Source organism: Bombina bombina, chromosome 2 (genome assembly GCF_027579735.1).
Source record: "Bombina bombina isolate aBomBom1 chromosome 2, aBomBom1.pri, whole genome shotgun sequence".
Taxonomy (NCBI): Eukaryota; Metazoa; Chordata; class Amphibia; order Anura; family Bombinatoridae; genus Bombina; species Bombina bombina.
In genome coordinates this window covers 318,023,458-318,045,585 of record NC_069500.1, presented here as the reverse complement: position 1 = coordinate 318,045,585, position 22,128 = coordinate 318,023,458, and the positions used below count along the sequence as shown (strand labels likewise).

Sequence of the window (22,128 nt, the reverse complement as noted above, 5' to 3'; positions counted from 1 at the left end):
TGGAGGACCAGTGTTAATTTCGTCAACTAAAACTAGACTAAAATGACTATAAAACTAAAGACATTCTAATGACTAAAATACGACTAAAACTAAAATGACATTTTAGTCAAAAGACTATGACTAAAACTAAATCAAAATTACATTTTAGTCAAAAGACTATGACTAAAACTAAATCAAAATTTGCTGACAAAAACATTTTATGCAAGTTGTTATAATCAATCCATATTCAATTACTGCTCTTTTGTAAAATTTACAAAACTTCATTTTATTAAATTTTAAGATAAAGACATGTTATTTACCACAACAGTTAAATCTGTTAAATCTGTATTGCATGTTCAAACCTTAATACCATAAAAGAAAACAGGTTAATAAACCTTTACTCCAGGAGTTTATAATAAGTTTGGAAGTTCTAGAGCAGTGCTAATATTGTTGTCGAAACGTTTTTGAATCTGTGAACAATCAATTGATTCTTCCTATAGAAATAAGCATAACCCACGAGTATGGGTTTAAGTTATGCTGTGCCTGTGGTAGCTGCAGAAACTTTTTGTTGTGTTGAGTTTCTTGATACTTGTTTTAATTATTAACAGAGAACTGTTAAAGTTTATATATTGGGTAATATGTTCAATACAGCCAATACAGTTTTGTTTTTTTTAAATTTTAAAGTTGCACTTCTGTTTGTTTATGAAACTTGGTTTTATTTAATTTTAAGTTTAATAAAGATGTTACATATCACAACGGCTAAATCTGTGTCTGTATTGCATATTTAAACCTTAATACCATAAATATTAACAGGTGTTATGTTTACTCCTGGAGTATGTAATCAGTTTGCAAATGATAGAGAAATGCTTAAATAATGCATTACACTTTAACTAAACCCCTTAGATTTTAGTTGACTAAAATCTACTGGAGATTTAGTCGACTAAAATGTATTGGAGATTCAGTCGACTAAAACTAGACTAAAACTAAAACAATTCAGATGACTAAAATATGACTAAAACTAAAATGGCATTTTAGTCAAAAGACTAAAACTAATACTAAATTGAAACTTGCCGTCAAAATTAACACTGTGGAGGACCACTTCGCCCGGCTTGGATGAAGACTTCTCCCGGCTTCGTTGAGGACTTCTTGTCGTTAGGATGAAGACTTCTCTTGGCTTCGTTGAGGATGGATGTCAGGTCTTCAGAACTGTAAGTCGAGCTTCAGGGGGTTAGTATTAGGTTTTTTTAAGGGTGTATTGGGTGGGTTTTATTTTTAGATTAGGGTTTGGGCCTGCAAAAGAGCTAACTGCCCTTTTAAGGGCAATGCCCATCCAAATGCCCTTTTCAGGGCAATGGGGAGCTTGTTTTTTTTTTAGTTAGGCTTTTATTTGGGGAGTTGGTTGAGTGGGTGGTGGGTTTTACTGTTGGTGGGTTGTTTGTATTTTTTTTTTACAGGTAAAAGAGCTGATTACTTTGGAGCAAGGCCCCACAAAAGGCCCTTTTAAGGGCTATTGGTAGTTTAGTTTAGGCTAGGGTTTTTTTTTATTTTGGGGGGGCTTTTTTTATTTTGATAGGGCTATTAGATTAGGTGTAATTAGTTTAAATATCTGTAATTTGTTTATTATTTTCTGTAATTTAGTGGGGGGTTTTTGTACTTTAGCTAATTTAATTTAATTTAGGTAATTGTATTTAATTTAGTTAATTTATTTAATTATAGTGTAGTGTTAGGTGTTATTGTAACTTAGGTTAGGTTTTATTTTACAGGTACTTTTGTATTTATTTTAGCTAGGTAGTAATTACATATTTAATAACTATTTAATAACTATTCTACCTAGTTAAAATAAATACAAACTTGCCTGTAAAATAAAAATAAACCCTAAGCTAGCTACAATGTAACTATTAGTTATATTGTAGCTAGCTTAGGGTTTATTTTATAGGTAAGTATTTAGTTTTAAATAGGAATAATGTAGTTAATTATAGTAATTTTATTTAGATTTATTGTAATTATATCTAAGTTAGGGGGTGTTAGGGTTAGACTTAGGTTTAGGGGTTAATACATTTAGTATAGTGGCGGCGACATTGGGGGCGGCAGATTAGGGGTAATAAGTGTCGGTAGGTGGCGGCAGATAAGGGGTTAATAAATATAATGTAGGTGGTGGCGATGTTGGGGGCAGCAGATTAGGGGCTCATAAGTATAATGTATGTGGCGGCGGTGTCCGGAGCGGCAGATTAGGGGTTAATACATATAATGCAGGTGTTGGCGAAGTCGGGGGCGGCAGATTAGGGGTTAATAAGTGTAAGATTAGGGGTGTTTAGACTCGGGGTTCATGTTAGGGTGTTAGGTGTAAACATACATTTTATTTCCCCATAGGATTCAATAGGGCTGCGTTAGTGAGTTTTACGCTGCTTTTTTGCAGGTGTTAGACTTTTTTTCAGCCAGCTCTCCCAGTTAATTCCTATGGGGAAATCGTGCACAAGCATGTACGACCAGCTCACCGCTGACTTAAGCAGCGCTGGTATTGGAGTGCGGTAATGAGCAAAATTTTGCTCAACGCTCACTTCTTGTATTTTAACGACGGGTTTGTAAAAACCCGTAATACCAGCGCTGTAGGTAAGTGGGCGGTGAGAGAAAACTGCTCGTTAGCACCGCATAGCCTCTAACGCAAATCTCGTAATCTAGCCGATTAAAACTTAACCTTTATTAAAGGGACACTGTACCCAAATTTTTTCTTTTGTTATTCAGATAGAGTATGACATTTTAAGCAACTTTCTAATTTATTCCTATTATGAAATGTTCTTTATTCTCTTGGTATCTTTATTTGAAATGCAAGAATGTAAGTTTAGATGCCAGCCCATTTTTGGTGAACAACCTAGGTTGTCCTTGCTGATTGGTGGATAAATTCATCCACCAATCAAAAACTGCTGTCCAGAGTTCTGAACCAAGAAAAAAAGCTTAGATGCCTTCTTTTTCATATAAAGATAACAAGGGAAAGAAGAAACATTGAAAATAGGAGTAAATTAGAAAGTTGCTTAAAATTGCATGCTCTATCTGAATCACGAAAGAAAAATTTTGGGTTCAGTGTCCCTTTAAATAACAAATAATAAAAAGTAACATGAACTACTAGTGTAGTTAGTGTGACACATAATTAAAAATAAAATAAAAAGTGAGCCAGCATATCCATGTAATACCCACGATAGGATCTATCAATTAATACAATCCTAAACAGTGAAAGGATCATAAGAGGTTCTAAAAACCATCCATAGGCAAAAGTAAGTAATAGATAAAATTAGGCAAGTGTATACCAAAAAGGGCTCATGGATTGCACCAATAAACTAGCTATAAAAGGAGGATTGACCTCAACACATGTATTCTATCTAGGTGCAATACTGGAGCGGTATAGACCCGCCTACGTAACTATTCTGCAAGTAGTTATAACAATATCAGAAACCATATATAAACTCTTTTAATAAAATAATTCACAGGTGTATAGCTGAGCTCAAAAAAGCACCTGATGCGCATTTCGCCGAACTAGGATTTCTCTGATAGTGGAATATCCCACAAGCATTACAGACAGAGTGTCGCACCAGTAGGTAGCTGCTCCAGCAACCGTGGCTACAGTTGCTGCCGGTTGAAATAAAAAACCCATATGTTGAATCATCTTCCTAAGAAAGGTTTCCATTTTCTTATGTATAGGTTCTCTAAAAGAGGAACTATCCTCCAGAGGTATAGTAGTACTCTTAGCCAGTGTAGAAATTGTGCCATCCACCTTAGGGATGGAGCCCCATAAGTCTAATTGAGAGTCAGGGACCAGGAATCATTTTTAAAAGTAGACGAGTGGGAAAAAGAAGTTCCAATTCTTTCCCATTCATTACTAATAATGTTCGCCATCTTAACTGGCACAGGAAAAGTCAGAGGGACCTTCCTGTCTTCATAAACCCTGTCTAATTTAGTGATCTTAGATTCCTCAGGGAGAGTAGCCTCTGGAACCTCTAGCGTAGACACAACCTCCTTTAATAAAAAATGCAGATGCTCAATTTTAAATCTAAAAGGAGGGTTCCTCCGCTGAAGGAGGTATAGAAATATTTAATCATTTGGCTGGGGTGTCTTTGCCTCCTCCTGGTGGCCAGGTGTTGTATTTCCAAACAGTAAGGAATTAAGTCGTGGACTCTCCCTGCCTTATGGAAAGAAAATAGAAGTGTTTTTCTTACGATATATTTACTTTATATGTTCTCCATTTGAGAGCACATCTGAATGGTTACGCGCATTAATTTGTTGTTTGTGTTTTTGGGTTTTCTCCTTTAAGGCAGCCTGAGAAACGTGACTAGGGGTTAATTATATGCTCAAATTTGATTGGTCTATTTTTCTTTAAAAGGTTAAGACCCTAATCCCTCTGATTATCAGTGATCAAGTGCTTACCCAGCATGAAACATGTCTGATGTTGAGGGGCTTGGTTACCCCTTTATTGTATTGTTTCTATGCACAGGTATACCCTGTTTATGCTATTAACCAGTTGATTTAATAAACCTTTTTACTTTTATATCTGAATGTGTGATCTCTACAGAAGTGCTAGGACTACTAGTTTCCTATATATAATCATCTGTATATATAGGTATCGATAAATATTGTACCAAAATATCTTCAGATATATAGAAATATGTATTAATGAATAAATAGAACATATTCTTCTATGTGAAGAACATTGGAATGTGAAATATTCATTTTTTTACATTGGGTTTACACAGTGCAAGGCTGACAGAAAACCAAGTGATAACCAGGTTTTTCTAAAAGAGTGGAATATCTTCAAATTTGAAACTTCAGCAAAAAGCCCTGCAACCCTCCCCCCCAAAAAACCAAAAAAACCAAACATACTTTGCATGGCTCACCTAAAAGATTGAATTATCCACATTGACACCAATAAATTTAAAGGATAAATCTTGGAGAGCTGAAAGGTTTTCAATGAAATGTTTTCCTTTAACGAATAATACAAGGGATCTGTCAGACTCCGCAGCAATTTACAAAGCAAAAAAGCTTTACTATATTGTGTTGTCTGAAAGGTACAAAAATCATTTCCAGCTTATATTTTATTATGTCTTATTGCCAAAGCGACAGAAGGGTTTGTCACAGTCAATTTTAGTGGGGCTGTTAAATATCAATTTGGCGTTTGATAAGTGGAACCACTACCTAGAGCACTGTGCCCAAAATGTAGATTATTTTGTCTACAGATAGATTTCCAGAATGTTGTGTGATTTTCATGATTTTGTGCAGTGATAAAGAGAAGTTAAAAAACAAACACACGTGAATAGGTATTTTATTCGCTATAATTAGAGCCTCAGATAGAAACAAGGTGTTTCGCATGAATGACTTCTAATTTGGCACAATGACACTGTAACATTATGCATACAAGTCAACCTCACTGACAAACTTCTCTAAAAAGTAGAGTATAACTCAAAAAAGCCTAACTCAATAAAGTCTGGCAGATGAACTTACAAGGATCAATTCTCTTGTTTACCAATATCACAGAGAACCGCAATCTGGGATATCTTTGTGCCAGCAAGAAGCTCCCCCAGTAAGAAGCTCATGATTCCCATTGTTTAACTTCCACAAAACTGGCTGACTCCAAAATAATCCTGATGCATCTCATCTCCCTGGCACTATACAGTTTACTGTACATTAAGTATATATTTATTTTATTTAAATGAGGACTTTGTGCCTCTTCATTTAGCTTCCTATTTTTGAGAAGCAATTTATTTTTATTTTTTTATTTTTTGTTTTTTTAAATTAGCTTTATTGTGTAAAATAGGAAATTGGATTTACAAATTTTGGATACGCAGCTCCAGATAATACACATGAATAGCTTGACAGTGTACGTAAAGGCTTATTAGCTAATTAATTTTAATAAAACAACTTAACTTGGACTGGTGCAACCCACCTCTAGATAAAAACACTTTATCTAAATTTCCTTGTGAAGCTTTATGTGAGATATGAGGACTGCCTACTGATTATACTCGTTAGGTTACAAGTCAGTGAAGGGAGCATAGGGCTACTCTGTATATTTACACCACACCCAATACCGTCAGATGTAAACTTGGAGCTAGACTATGTGCCTCTAATGTAAGATTCCCAAGTTGTCAGGATATCTGAGTATGTGTCCATTCTGTCATGTTTCATAAGTAAAGCTCCTCAAGATGGATTGACTCAGACACCTTTTGTACCCACATTACCATTGTGGGGGGGTCCTTTGCTTTCCAATTTTTGGCTATTAAAAATGTCACGCTATTAGACATGATATAGAATAATTTAAGAGAGGGTTTATGCTTTATCTTAGGAGGTTTGTTCAGTAGCCATAGCAAAGGGTCTAGGGGAAATTGAGTCTCCAGGATGTCCTCTATTTCAGTGATCACAGACCTCCATAGATTTTGGATAACTGTGCACCACCACCACCACATGTGAATCATGCCACTATTAACATGGCCACACCGCCAACACTTATTGTTAGCTCTATGATATAATCTGTGAATTTTTTGAGGTGTGAAATACCACCTATGAAGAATTTTCAGATTGATTTCTAATGCAGCTGTGGAGATAGAAGTTTTCAGAGTGGATTGGACTATCTTCTTGCCTATTTGCTGCGGGATTATTATTCCTATGTCTTTTTCCCAGCTATTTAGGTATGGTAGGGGGTGTCCTGGGAATGAGGTGATCAATATCTTGTATATCGTCGAAAGGGTGTGACGGGTCGGTGGGCTTCTAACACATAACTGTTCATAATTAGTCAACGGTCTAGTCATATTTGGAGATTGTTGGTGGGATGTGATAAAGCTGTGAATGTGCCTAAATGTGAACCAGTTAGTGAGGCATGTAAAACCTTGTTGAATTAAGTCGGGTTGTGATTTAATCTGCTCGTTTTGTATGAGCCAGTATACTGGGAAATCCTTAATGTGAGAAGGGTAACAATGTCTCTCTATGCTTGGGCCTAGATCAAATTCACCATTTGCTACTAGGGACGTTAGCGGGGAGGGTCTAGAAGTAAGATTCGGAAAATGTATCATTATTTTATTCCACATCGTGTAGGTTTCTGATATAATGGGGTTAGTATTAGAGTGTTTAAATTTTAGTGATGGGAATGTCCAGCAATATCTGCTAAGGTTTGGTGTACGAACCATTTCATGTTCCATGTCCACCCATCGTTTAAACTTTCTATGTATATTCCAATCAACTATTCTTTGTAAGAATATTGCGTACCTATAGTAAGTTAGGTTAGGTATACCGAGCCCTCCTTGTGTTTTGGGTAAGGACATAAGTTGCTTATTGATTCTAGGGTGTTTCTTGTGCCAAGTGAAATCGCTAAGTGCTCGTTGAAGCGAGTTTAGATAGTTTTCTGATAGAGGAATTGGTAGTGTTTGGAGAATGTACAAGATTCTAGAAAATATATTCATTTTTATCAGGTTGATACGCCCCAACCAAGATAGGCTCTTGGATCTCCAGCTCGATAGGTCTCTTATGATTTCCCTTTTAATTTTCTCATAATTAAGTTCGTGTATTGTCTCTATAGATGTGGCTAGAGAGATTCCTAAATATTTAAGAGAATGCGTATTCCATTTGAATGGTGTGAGTGTCTCAGCTATTTTCTTTTTTTGAGAATCTAGTGTGATATTAAGAATCTCTGACTTGGGGATATTGACTAGGAAATTCGATTGGATGTGAAAATGGTCAAATTCTTGTATTAAAAAGGGCTAGGATGTTTCCGGGTCTGTTAATGTAAATAGGATGTCATCCGTGAACAGAGAGATAACATAATTTTGATCATCTATGGTGACCCCCTTAATCCCAGGGTGAGATCTAATTCTGACCGCCAAAGTCTCTATTACACAAGCGAATAGTAAAGGGGACAATGGACACCCCTGTGTCGTCCCATTAGATATTTTGAATGAGTCGGACAAGGTGCCATTTATTAGTATTTTCGCACTTGGGTGGGTATATAAGGAAAATATCTTTTGTACTATGCCCTCTCCAAATCCGAATGTTTGTAGAGTTAGCTGTAGGAAGTCCCATGCAATCCGGTCGAAGGCCTTTTCGGCATCGACCGACAACATGATTAGTGGAAGTTTCTGATTTTGCTCGAAAAAAATTGTATTAAGGGCCCTGCTTCACTTCCCACTACGAACCCCACTTGATCAGGGTGTATAAGGTCCGGTAACAAGACATTAATCCTGTTTGCCAATAGTTTGGAGTACATCTTGATATCAGAATTTAGGCCGGTAACTTGTGGTTAAGTCAGGGGGCTTATTTGGTTTCAGTAAAGTAGTAATATGGGCTTCTAGTGCTGAATCCGGGAAGGGGTGAGCGAGATCTATTGAGTTAAAGTAGTGCAGGAGGTGTAAAGCTAACTGTTCTGCAAACACTGAGTAGTATTTATATGTGAAACCGTCTGGTCCTGGCAATTTGTTGTTAGGGAGATTTTTAATCACTAATTGCAGTTCTTCTAATGAAAAGGGTTGATCTAATGCCTCCTTTTGCACTTGGGTCAGTTTGGGGAGGCTCAAGGTGGAAAGATAATCTGTGATCATTTGTTGGCGGGAGGCGGCATCTGAGACCGGGCTGGGGTTTGGTTTAGGCAAGTTATATAATTTTTGGTAGTAATCCCTAAATGTTTCTGCTATGGCCTGTGTTGAACTATGTGATTTATTTTTATTGTCTTTTATATGCAGAATGTAGTTGGAAGTGTGCTTTTTCTTTGTATATCTAGCCATAGAACATCCTGGTTTGTTTAGATCCATATAAGAATGTTGTCTTGACAGTAAAGCGTACCTACTCTGTTCTTTATTAAGGATAGAGGCTAAGTTAAAACGTTTAGCTTGTAGGGTTTGTAGTGTGGTGTCTTCTTTAGCGTTTTTTTTATGAATATCTTCAAGTTGTGTTATTTATTTAATGAGGGTAGTAGTTGCTTCCCTTTTTTGCTTATTGAGACGAGCTTTGTGGGCTATGAATTCACCTCTTATGGTACATTTATGGGCCTCCCAGTTGTTTTGTGGAGAAGTGTCTGTGTGTTTGTTGTGGAGAAAAAATTCATCTATTCGAGCTTGAAGTTTTAGGGTAATGGTAGGGTCGGATAGCAGGCTATCATCTAATTTCCAGATATATTGTTTCAGGGGTTTGGAAGGCCAGCTGAAAGCGCATTGCACTCCTGCATGATCGGACCATGTTATTGGGGAGATTTTTGCTGATTTTACTAAGCTCATACTGGTAATGTCTGTAAATATATAATCAATTCTCTTGTATGTTTTGTGGGGGAATGAATAGAACGTGTAATCTATAGAATCTGGGTGTAGGGTTCTCCATACATCTAAGCAGCAAAGTTGTTTTAAAAAATTATTTGACTTTTTAATGCTTAATTTAGTGTTAGAAGATGTATGTGATGAGCTATCTAAAAGTGGGTTGAGGGTCAGGTTGAAGTCTCCTCCTATCAATAGCATGCCTTTTTGATATTCTATTATGGTATTTGACACTTTTTTAAGGAAAGTATGTTGCTTTGTGTGTGGGGCGTATAATGAGACTATTGTGATGGGAAGGCCATAAAGCACCCCTGTTAATAGGATATATCTACCCTCCTTATCCCTATACACTGATATCTCTTGCCTACTCCTTGGATCTTTTTATGGGGGTGAGAGGCGAAGTAACTTTTACCAAATTTGAAATTGAATGTTTTGGGTTCTCTCCCTTTTAAAAAGTGGGTCTCCTGGAGCAGGATTATGTCACCCTTCTTGTGTTTAAAATCTGAGAGTGCCGTTGTCCTTTTTCTGGGGGAATTAAGTCCCTTTGAGTTGATAGATATGAAGTTTATAGACCTAGTGTCGATTACCTTACGTGTCTGTGAAGCCATAGTACAAATGAGTTGTTGTAATAGAAAGTAATCTAAGGATCTTAGTGAGAAGTGGTTGTAGAGTAAAACCATTAAAAACATGACGTGTGGGTGCCCAGTCCGGAACAATCTTTAAACATAATAATTCAAACCAAAACAATAGATGGCATGTGACAGTATAACACATTTCTGAATAGAGAGACAATAACACATAAAAGTGAACAAAAAAACTGAACATTGAAAACAATAAAAACAATGAGAATATCATCCTCCTTCTAGTAAGGACGAGAAGAGGAATGGCCACTCTTCCCCATCGGCCGGGTCTTAGTGAAGACTGTGATCTTTGACCGCTTGTATATGCAACCTTAAAGGGGTGTTTACCTTTTAGAGTGGTAAATAACATACCCAAAACATGGTTAAAAAGGTGAGGTAGAACTATTAAAACATGCTACATTTAACCTATTCAGTACTATTACCAGCTATTGTGAGTTCTCGCTGGGGTAAGGGCAATATAAAGAATTGCATTAGCATTTTTCGACTATTGTGGGCAGATTATGCACGCCCCAACAGAACAATGTATGATTTCTCAAGATTAACACCTAAAGAAAACAAATAAAACAAAGAACGTTTATAATCAATTCGTATGTTATCAATCTCCCCTCTGTGGGGAAAATTAACTCCAAGGAGCAGATAGATATAACTTTCATCCATTCTGTGAAGGTGAGGAAAATAAACAGTTATTTAAGATAGTACTTATCTGATGAGAAGCTGTTGGTGCACATGAACTATGTGCAGGATCTCAGGGAGGCAAGTCTTGACGACCAGGAGAGGCCCGATTTTTGGATTTCCTAGACACTGTAGACCAGTTAGAGCGTGTCCCTGAGGACGTTTTACCTTTGGAATAGACCGATGGGGGATTCTCCGTTTCTGAGGGTGAGGATGGATTGACAATGTTAATGCCTAAAGCCTTTGAGAGAGTGTCCAAGTCCGAAGACTCTCTGTATACTAGCATTTTGCCAGTGTGTGGTATTAGCAGGCTAAAAGGAAATCCCCATCGATATTTGATATGGTGTTCTTGGAGAGCTGAAGTTAGAAATTTCAAGGATTTCTGCTTTTCAATGGTGGATGGGCATAAATCTTGGTATATTTGGAGTTCTTTGTCTTGAAACGAGATGGGATGAGTGTTCCTGGCAGCTGCCCAGATGGTTTCTTTGTCTTTAAAATAAAGTAGTCTGATGACAACATCTCTCGGCGGAGCAGAGGGGTTAGGGCGAGGTCTTAGTGCCCTGTGGGCTCTTTCAATAGCTGTTTCAGTGAAGGAGGTAGATTTGGTGAGGTGATTGAAAAACCTTGTTAAACAGGAGTGGAGATCTTCAGTAGATATGTCTTCAGGGATTCCACGAATCCTTAGGTTGTTTCTCCTACTCCTATTCTCCAGATCCTCCACTTTATCTTGTAATGTATGGATCATGGAAGCTTGTTGCGACAGGCCAGTTTCTGTTGTGTCCAGCATGGTATTGATAACTTCCTGGGTCTCTTCCAGGTCATCAAGTCTAGTGCCCAAAGTGCCGATTTCTTTTTTAACCGTGGAGATTTCTGATTGTATGAAGGATTTAAGATCCGCTATGTCGGACCTGGAGGGTAGTTTATCAATAGTGGCTTGTAGTATTGTGAGTTGTTGTTGTGTGACAGAGAAATTTGCTGTTTGGTCTGGCGGTGGGGGAGAGACAGGCTGTGAAGCATATTTTATCAATGAGGAAGCATCTGTTCTAGTTTGTTCTGAGGGAGAAAAATAAGCAGACATAGACGCTGCTTGGGCTGTGGTTTTCCCATTTTTGTCAGGCTTCGCAGGTCTTCTAGACGCCATGATTTTAAATAATGTGCAGTGTTAGTGCTGAGTCTTAACGAATAATATGATTGGGAGCCTCAGTCTTTGTTGTTATACAGTTTAATTAACTCCAAGTTTGTTCCCCCCCTGCAGGGATCCTGTAGTTTTCTCTCTTTGCCCCCCAGAGATAACCTGCACAGGCGTTATGGTTTTTGTGTATAGGAGCGTTTATAACACATCTCACATCTCTGCCAGATGAACCCAGCTGGGGTATTTCATTTTGTTGTGACACTTACCGCTCTAGCCTCCAGTTGTTACAGACTGAGTCAGTGTGCCATGTCTTAGGCCGTAAACAGGGTGCAGGCGGGTCAAAATGGCGACCGGGACTTCACCGCATGGAGAATCCTCCTTCCTCCACACTTCCACTCGGTGCTGCCGTGCAAAAGAGTATAGCTACCTGCTGTCGGAGCTCTATTAATATGCAGCAGGCTCTACATGCTGCGAGTACGCTGTGTTAGGGGATATTATGGTCCCGCGATCCAGATCGTGGACACAGCGTTTCCCAAAGAGCTTGTTTTAAAAGCTTCTTAGTGGGCTAAGGCACTTAAGGCATATTATCGCCGTCTTTTCGAGGTGGTAGGGCTTCTGGTACCGGTCAGTGGGGAAGAGCTGTCCCGGAGCTCACACACTATGCGGCCATGTTCTAGCACGGCCAGGCTCCGCCCCCTTGCAATTTATTGTTTTTTTAAATTGCTTTTCCAATATGACACATTTCCTTCCTTGGATTTTCTTTATGAGGCTGAAGCTGCTCCACTCTTTGTACAAACGTTCCTTTGAATCAACCACAAATAATATCATAATATGCAATGCACATTTAAAGGGACATGAAACCCAATTTTTCTTTCAAGATTCAGAAAGAGAATACAATTTTAAAAACAGTTTCCAATTTACTTACAGTATATTCTCATGTTATTCCTTGTTGAAAAGATATCTGTATAACATTGTTGCAAAACTGCTGCCATATAGTGCTGAAGAGATGGGCACACTCCTGAACTAACCCTCCTGCTTTTCAACAAAGGATAACAATAAAACAAAGACATTTGTTTAAAATTGTATGTTCTATCTGAATCATGAAAGAAAAAGTTTGGGTTTTATGTCCTTTTAAGCTTTGATGCAAATGCTGCAACATCTTGGCTAGAAAACTTTAAAGCTGTCATAGACTTTCAAACAACCAGTTTATTTTAAGTGCTCTATGTGTTTAATACCAACTGACATGCAATTTGCCTCAAGTAATAGATTCCTTATTAGGGCCTAAACTAAAATTATTCATGTCAGATAACTCAAATTTGCAGAACTGCTACAGCACAAACATTCTGCTTAGGTAGTAGGGGTTTATGGTTCATTCTTTGCTATACACTTTACATGTTAATTGTACATATTAGACTTAAAGGGATATGAAACCATTTTTTTTTTCACGTTTTAGCTAGAGCATACAATTTTAAGCAACTCTCCAATTTACTTCAATTAGTAAGTTTGCTTCATTCAATTGGTATTCTTTGTTGAAGGAGCTGCAATGTGCTCTACAGGAAGCTAGCTAAATACATGGGGTGAATCAATGACAAGAGGCATATATGTGCAGCCACCAATCTGCAGCTAGCTCCCAGTAGTGCATTGCTGCTCTTGAGCCTACCTATGTATTATTTTCAACAAAGGAATCTAAGAGAACAAAGAAAATAGAAGTAAATTGGAAAGTTGCTTAAAATTGCATGCTCTATCTTCATCATGAAATATTTTTTTTTGGGGTTTCATATCCCTTTAACACATATACCTCTTAACCATTTCTATAGCCCACTACCTTCCTTGTCATATATATTACCTCTACACCCCTTGACCAGTGCCTTAATCCTGTTTTTTGCTTCCCTTTGCTTCACATTCACTAAGCTTTTATTCACCCTCCATTTGTTTATTTCTAATTTTCAATATCATTTATGGTATATGTGTTTGGATGTACAATAGCAAGGTATAATAGTTAATATCAGGTGCTAAATGAGAAAGCAGTATTTTGGATTGCATGTAAGTGAAAAATGTGAGGATTGATCAATATGAGATAGCTTCTATTGCTTCTGCAATCCTTTTTCGTTAGCCAATAAACGTATTACTTACACAATTTATTGGCTATTTTATTTTGCACTTTCCTATAAAAGTATAGGGCTATATATATATATATATATATATATATATATATATATATCACATACAATAAAGAAGGCATTGGTTACAATTTTAACCACCGACTTAAAGGGATACTGAACCCCAAATTTTTTATTTCATGATTCAGTTAGAGCATGCAATTTTAAACAACTTTCTAATTTACTCCTATTATCAATTTTTCTTTGTTGAAAAAGATAGTCCATGACCCTGGACAGCACTTGTTTATTGGTGGATGAATTTATCTACCAATCAGCAAAAACAACCCAGGTTGTTCACCAAAAATGGGCCGGAATCTAAACCTAGATTCTTGCTTTTCAAATAAAGATACCAAGAGAAAGAAGAACATTTGCTAATAGGAGTAAATGAGAAAGTTGCTTAAAATTGCATGCTCTAAATATGAAATCTTGCATACCATCACAGACCCAGAGGGGAGATTTTTAATGTTGAAAATAAAAATAGCTGGAATTTTATATACATTGTGTAATATTTACGCTCCCAATGTTTTTGATCCAATATTTTAGGATACATTACAATCAAAAATTCTTGTAAATTCTGAGGGATACCTGATCCTAGGGGGGGATTTTAATATGGCACCACTTTACACATTAGATGGGCTAAGGCAGAATCCTAGGCCGGGAAAGAGTAAGCGAGATAGCTTGGAGACTAAGATGTTTAAGATTTCCCAAAATTTGGCGATTAGGGATATATGGAGATCACAGAATCTATTTTTAATTGATGAAAGGCTTTGTAAACTGCAAGTTAAAGCAGTAATCTCCCTAGTTTGTATATCAGACCATGGCCCTATCTTCTTGGAATTTCAACTTAATAAATTTAAGTCAGGGGTTTCTCGCTTTTTCTTCGCAACATATTTAGCAAATGACCTAAAATTCAAAAATTGGCTTAAGTTTAAATATGAAGAATATGTACACTTTAATAAAGCATACATCAACCATGCGGTTACATTTTGGGATGCTGCAAAGGCAGTTCTTAGGGGAGAAATAATTGCTTTTAGTGTCAATAGATCTAAAAAATTTAAAATAAGAGAATCAGAAGTATTAAAGTCAGTAATTAATTCATATAATCTCTATCTCCTTAATAGTTCTTCAGAAAGTTTGGCCAAATATACTAGATCAAAAAGTGAGAGGGACACGTTCCTAGTATACAGAGAGACACAGAAGGAGTTAAGATTATATAGATATGGCAATAAGGACGGGAAATTACTGGCAAATTTGGTAAAAAAAGAGAGAAGATCCCCACTGATTGATAGGTTGTATCATGAAGGGAAAACTTTTACAAATCCAGAAGACATCGCAAAAAAAATTTCAGATTATTACCGAGAGCTCTATTCTTTTAGAAACTCAGACAAGGGTCAATATGCTAACTTCTGGAGTAAAATTACCTATCCTTCCCTTAATCGTGAATTAGTCACAGCTGTGAACTCCCCTATTTCTGAGATGGAAATTTCAAAAAGCTATTCAAGATCTCCCATTAAACAAAACAACAGGACCTGACGCGCTACCTAACAAATTTTATAAAATTCTTTCACCATCTATTGTTCCATTTCTAAGCAAATTTTTTTTAATGATATGTATACTGATGGCAACCCAGTCTCCCCTTATTTCACTGCATCTTACACTACTCTAATTCTGAAACCAGAGAAAGATCCTGCAAAAAAAGAGTCTTACAGACCTATAGCATTGTTGAATTCAGATTATAAGATCCTCACTTTTATTATAGCCAAGAGACTACAATCTGTACTTTCTGATTTGATTCACAAAGATCAAGCCAGGTTTTTGCAGAAACGGTTACTATATATAGTTTTAGTTACTATAGATTATTTAAAGACCCTGGAAAAGATGGATCAGAGGAGAGGGGGACACACCCCTGATCTAGCAATTATCTCAATTGATGCTGAAAAAGCTTTTGATTGAATTCATCATGATCATTTATTATTTTCTCTTTTTCAATTTGGCTTCAGAGGTAATCTTCTTAAATTTGTGGAGAATCTATATAATAAACCGCACACAAAGATAATTGTTAACAATATGCCATCTTCGGAGATAATACTTGAAAGAGGAACAAGACAGGGGTGCACCCTCTCTCCTCTTCTTTTTGATATTTCTATTGAACCCCTGGCAATCATGATCAGACAACAAATGGAAGGTATAAAAGTAGGTAAAAAGGATCTTAAAATTGCTTTATATGCTGATGATATCCTTCTTTATATCTCCAAGACCCAAACTAATATAACAAAACTCATCACAATTATAAATCAATTCGGCTCCTTCTCTGGCTATAGGATTAATATTTCAAAATCGGAACTTCTATGTGTTAGGAAAAATAAAGTTTCCCCATTAAATATACCTTTTAGAGTCACAGAATCTTTTAGATATCTTAGAATCACTGTTTCGTCTAATCCTGATAATTGTTATAAACTTAATATTTCGCCAGTTTTGACAAAAATTAGAGATAGTCTGAAAATGTGGCAGAATCTACAGCTCTCTATTGCAGGTCGCATTGCCGTGTTTAAAATGATTCTTCTCCCAAAATTACTATATGTTCTGCAGAATATTTCAATAATCCTGAAGGGAAAGGACATTGAAAAAGTTAATAGTATGCTGAGAAGTTTTATATGGCAGAATAAAAAACCTAGGATTTCTCTAACTAAAGTTTCTTTATCTTGGAAGTCTGGGGGCTTTTCATTACCAGATCTGCGTTTATACAACTTGGCCTTTCTTGCACGAATTGTGGTTGACTGGATTCTTAATATAGATTATGTGATCAATAATGAATTGGAAAAAAGTGTGTTATCCATTTCTTCCCATGGCTTTAATTCATTGCAATCCTAGATCAGTACCTCAGGAAGTAAAAAGATTAAAACAATTATGTGTCCCTTAGGCATGGTGGAAGATAGGTAGGCTATTAAATAGGAATTGTGATGTATCTAATTATATGCCATTTCTGGGGAACCCCAAATTTCAAGCAGGATTGCAATCTACACCTTTTCAAAGATGGCACACCTTGGGGTTGGATAATATCTCCCAAATGGTAGATAGAGAGAGACAATGTGTTAAAACATTTGAGACCCTGAAAGGAGAGTTTAATCTTTCTGATAAAGATTTTTTTTGCTTATTTGCAAGCAAGACATTTTATTCACAAATTAGCAAACGCGTTTGGTTGGAATTGGTCTCTTGGGAACATGGAGAATTGGCTTGTGATGGCAAGAAATGGGTACATGTCAATTTCGATATGCTATCAACTCTTGAGCTCTAATAAGGGTGAGCTAAACTTAGAAAGTATTTCCGCTGCATGGAATTTATTAATACCTCATCATCATATTGATGCAAGGCTTATTCAAGTTTCCATCTCTAGAGTTAAACAAACTACTCTATCCACAACATGGAGGGAATCTCATACTAAGTTATTATCTAGGACTTACTTCACTCCAAAGAAAGGTCTTAGATATGGGAATTTAAATTTTAATAAATGTCCAAAATGCTCTTCACTATCAGCCGATCTTATCCACATGATGTGGGATTGCCCCAAGATTAAACATTTTTGGCTTAAAATATAATACTGGATCAACAAAGTATTGAAGATCTCCCCTCTGGTACTAACTCTGACCCACATAGTCTTTCTTGGAGAACTTACAAAAGATCTCCAGTTACATAACAAAATCATCAATATGACCATTCTAGCGGCAAGATATCTAATCTTTAAGAATTGGAAGAAAAGTGCAACCCCTAATATAATAGAGCTCAAAACTTGTTTGAAGAAACAGTGTATGTTGGAACAGATAGACACTAACATTAACAAGGAACCAGATATCAGATGCTTTTTAAAAAGTGGTCAATATTTATTAAAACGCTTCCTGTCAATGAGATAGAATATTTGATTTTTCCATTCAGAAATTCAGAACTAGTGTTATTAGGGGTTTGGTAATCTACCTTTCTTTCTTTTCTTCTCCCCCTTCCCCTGGGGTTTTAAATGGGGTTGGGGTGGCTGGTTGATTGGACTTGTCCCTAGAGTTCTTTTCTCTGGTGCCTGGTTCTTGATAAGAAGTGAGGTTAATATACTGTAGAGAATGAAATTCAAAACTCATAGGATTAGGGAAGGTTCGAAGAATGTTATTCATGATAATATTCCCCTTAAAGGGACAGTCTACCATAGAATTGTTATTGTTTTAAAAGATAGATAATCCCTTTATTATTCATTCCCCAGTTTTGCATAACCAACACAGTTATATTAATATACTTTTTACCTCTGTGATTACCTTGTATCTAGGAACCTTCTTCCAGCACCCTGATCACATGACTGTGACTGTTTATTATCTATTGTCTTGCATTTAGCATTGTGTTGTGCTAGATCTTAAATAACCCCCTGTGCCTGAACACAGTGTTATCTATATGGCCCACGTGTACTTTCTGTCTCTTTGTGTTGAAAAGAGATTTAAAAAGCATGTGATAAGAGGCAGCCCTCAAAGGCTTAGAAATTAGCATATGAGCCTACCTATGTTTAGTTTAAACTAAGAATACCAAGAGAAAAAAGCAAATTTGATGATAAAAGTAAATTGGAAAGTTGATTAAAATTAAAAGTCCTATCTGAATAATGAAAGTTTAATTTATACTAGACTGTCCCTTTAAGGGTAATCTTATTTTTTTCGGTTGAATTTTTAAGACAAAATAGAAAATACCAGCACAGTGAAAGGAAGAATATAGACTTACTTTTCTCTGAATTAGCTTTACTGAGGATTTGTATTTGTGTTATACTTTGACTCTTTATTGCAAAACATTAATCCTATTATTAAGATACCTTGCATTTAGGGTTATAGGAACATAATTGTTTGATTTTCTTTGTTTTAGCTACTTAAGGAGAATCTCCATATGGTTTATATGTATAAGGTATGTTGTTTTTGTTTTTTTAGCAAGGTGTTATGTACATGTTTTTTGTTCTTCCTGTGCTGGAACATAAATAAAATTGCATGCTCTATCTGAATCACAAAAGAAAAAATTTGGGTTCAGTGTCCCTTTAAGATTGAGAGTTAATGTTTGCTAGAGACTCCAAAATAACGCACCCCCACAACTTTTAATAAAGCAGCGTAAGCTGCTTCGGAGCTATTGTGGGGCAGGTTTACACATGCAATGCAAGCTGCGTCCCGCAATGTAAGAAGCTGCTTCTTACACTCTCTGCCACATCTGTTTTGGTGGAGAGCAATCATCCTAAAAACTTTCGCTCGGTGATTGACTGGCCATGCGATAGGTCACGCGAGAGAAGGGGTGGCAATAAACGATTGTCGAGTGTGTAATGATACATATGTGCAGCGGATGAACATGCAAATGATCAAGTTGAGAACCTTGTTCGCACGCCTTTTAGTAAACAATGTCACAGCGCTGGTTAAAAGAAACTCGTATAAAGTAGTAGCTATAAGGATTCCCAATCCCTTATAGATAAGTAGCACAAAAACTTTACTACTAGAACTAGAAATAACTACTGCACTGCTCCAACAGGCAGCTTAATATATGTAGTACCTTACTGAAATGGCAAAATGAAATAGCACAATAAAGAGCAAGTGTATAATATCCAGCTAAATGGCAAAATGAAATAGCACAATAAAGAGCAAGTGTATAATATCCAGCTAAATGGCAAAATGAAATAGCACAATAAAGAACAAATGTATAATATCCAGCTAAATGGCAACAAAGTAATACAAAATATTTAATACAAATGTCAAAGCACATAAAAACATTTCACAAATACATACAATAAGATAAGAAGTTAAAAAGTCCATAGTGTCTGAAGCTTTCTATGCAAATTAACCATTTCGCTTATGAGGTTTAGTTTGCAGAAAGCAGGTCAGTCATGAGCACAGGAAGCCCAGATAGGAGCACAATCGTTTTGCTGTTGGTATAAGCAGACAGAGAAAACTCCTTTTACAGGAAGAATAAAGTTCGCTAGTATAAGGTGTATTCCTTACTTACACCGGTAATAGGTTGCTGATCCTCAGATATCACTGACCGTCCTTGCTTGTCTTTTCAAAGGAAAATGTTTACGCTTCTCTGACCGGCTCTTCTCACTATGCGAGCAAACTACGGAAGCCCAAATGGTCCAAAAGAAAGAGCAACTTGTTTCGGCTTTGCACAGCCTTTGTCACGCCTTTTAGTAAATGGGGCCCATTTGGGTTTTCAAATTCACTAAATAAATTTATAGTTTTAGCGGTCTGATATTTAGTATATATGGGATGGTGTGGGTACAATGACAAATGCTTTCACATTTCTAGGATTATTATTAATGTAATGAAACAAATATATAGTGTCAATTGGATTTGACTACACTATTGCATTAGTTGTGAAATACATTATTAAATACATGATGAAGTGTATGATGCAAATCATAAGTTAGTGGAACCAAAAATCATACAGTTTTCATTAAAAATGGTTTATATATATATGTATATATATATATATATATGTGTATATAGTATTGGTATAGTATAGTATTAGTATTGGTGTTTGCCCCATAACAATCCAACATCACAGTTTAATAATTGTATAAAGGTTGTACATTAGCAGACTTTGCTTTATTTCATCTTAAAGGAACACTGAACCCAAATTTTTTCTTTCGTTATTCAGATAGAACATGCAATTTTAAGCAACTTTCTAATTTACTCCTAATATCAAATTTTCTTCATTCTCTTGGTATGTTTATTTGAAAAGCAAGAATGTAAGTTTAGATGCCGGCTCATTTTTGGTGAACAACCTGGGTTGTCCTTGCTGATTGGGCACTACCAATAAACAAGTGCTGTCCATGGTCTGAACCAACATTTGCTGGCTCCTTAGCTTAGATACCTTCTTTTTCAAATAAAGATAGCAAGAGAACGAAGAAAAATTGAGAATAGAAGTAAATTTGAAAGTTGCTTATAATTGCATGCTCTATCTGAATCATGAAAGAAAAAATTTGGGTTCAGTTTCCTTTTAAGTCTATCCCGTTACACACCCACTTCAGTGCTATAACTTTATAATCTCATTTTCTCTAATCACTAGTTCTGTAGTCCTCAGCACAACCACCAGGTGGGGTAAGCACTGCACTATTGAAGTGAAAGGAGTTTTATGGATAGATAGGAGGACAAGGCACAGTTCTATTTCAATGTCAGTTACCTATTTAAATGTGTGATCAATGCCATATTGACATTTGCTTAAATACTGCTCTGATATTATTCATTTTATTAAACGCAGGTACCAGAGCTGGCGGGATGCCTGTTGTTAACCTTCCTCATACAGATGCCTCTTCTCCTATTCCTTCTGACTGATGAACAAACCCTGATTTTGCCTCTGGAGTATGCAGTTCATTCAATTTACATGATTTTTCTTAACGCCGAGCTAGTAGTTTGTTTCTTTGCTCTGAAAGTGATGACAAGACAGCTTGCAACTCAGTTTTACTTACAACATTCAGAAGATTTAGCAAATAAAGAGATATATACCCAGCGTTCTCAGGCAGAAATGCAATACAGTCATGGTAATGTGAGAGAAGTATTGGAAAGGGATGCATTGCTGTACTGAAGATAGGAAGTTTTTTTTTTTTAATACTTTTTAATATATTTTTTGGGGTTTGTTTTATTCATATTTCAATTTCATTGTTTTGAACTTTTGTGCATAAATAATATAGGTTAAAAAGAAAAAAAAAAGTACATTAACCTCCATACCATCCTAACAGCGATGGGCTTTAACGACGTTAGGACGGCATGGAACGTGCTTCCATATACACAGCGTCCTGCAGCTTCCCCCTATGACGTAGGCAAGGATGGGTCTGGGGGGCGTGCCTAGCCTCTTAGGCAGTCCCCAATGATCTGATCCCGGCCTTGAAATCACGCAATTGCAAAGAAGATCGCGTTCCGATGTGAACACTATAGTACCGCTACAAAGGGGTTAATGATAAAAGTTGAAACAACAATTGTAAAGCAAGAACAAAACAAAATATTCTATTTTAGACAGCTGTTGTCTTCCTTAAAAAAGGTGTTTTAAAAAGAACATTAAAATCCAACATTTTTCTTTCATAATTCAGAAATAGCATCCAATTTTAAACACCTTAACAATTTACTTCTATTATCTAATTTGCTTAATTCTCTTAGTATTCTTTGTTGACAGAGCAGCAGTGAAATACTGGGAGCTAGCTGAACACATCAGGTTAGCCAATGACAAGAGTAATATATGTGCAACTACCAATCAGTAGCTAGCTCCCAGCAGGGCCGTCTTTA

The 22,128-nt window shown here is 36.4% G+C and overlaps 1 protein-coding gene across 1 annotated transcript in view; it reads left to right on the top strand.

Moving 5' to 3' along the window:
* Positions 1-21,433, top strand: part of LOC128647766 (transmembrane protein 17B-like) — a 76,561-nt gene extending 55,128 nt beyond the window's left edge. The window contains exon 4 of the mRNA XM_053700488.1: positions 21,110-21,433. Coding sequence (XP_053556463.1) covers positions 21,110-21,433 — 324 coding nt within the window. The remainder of the gene's footprint in view (positions 1-21,109) is intronic.
* Positions 21,434-22,128: the final 695 nt, after the last annotated feature.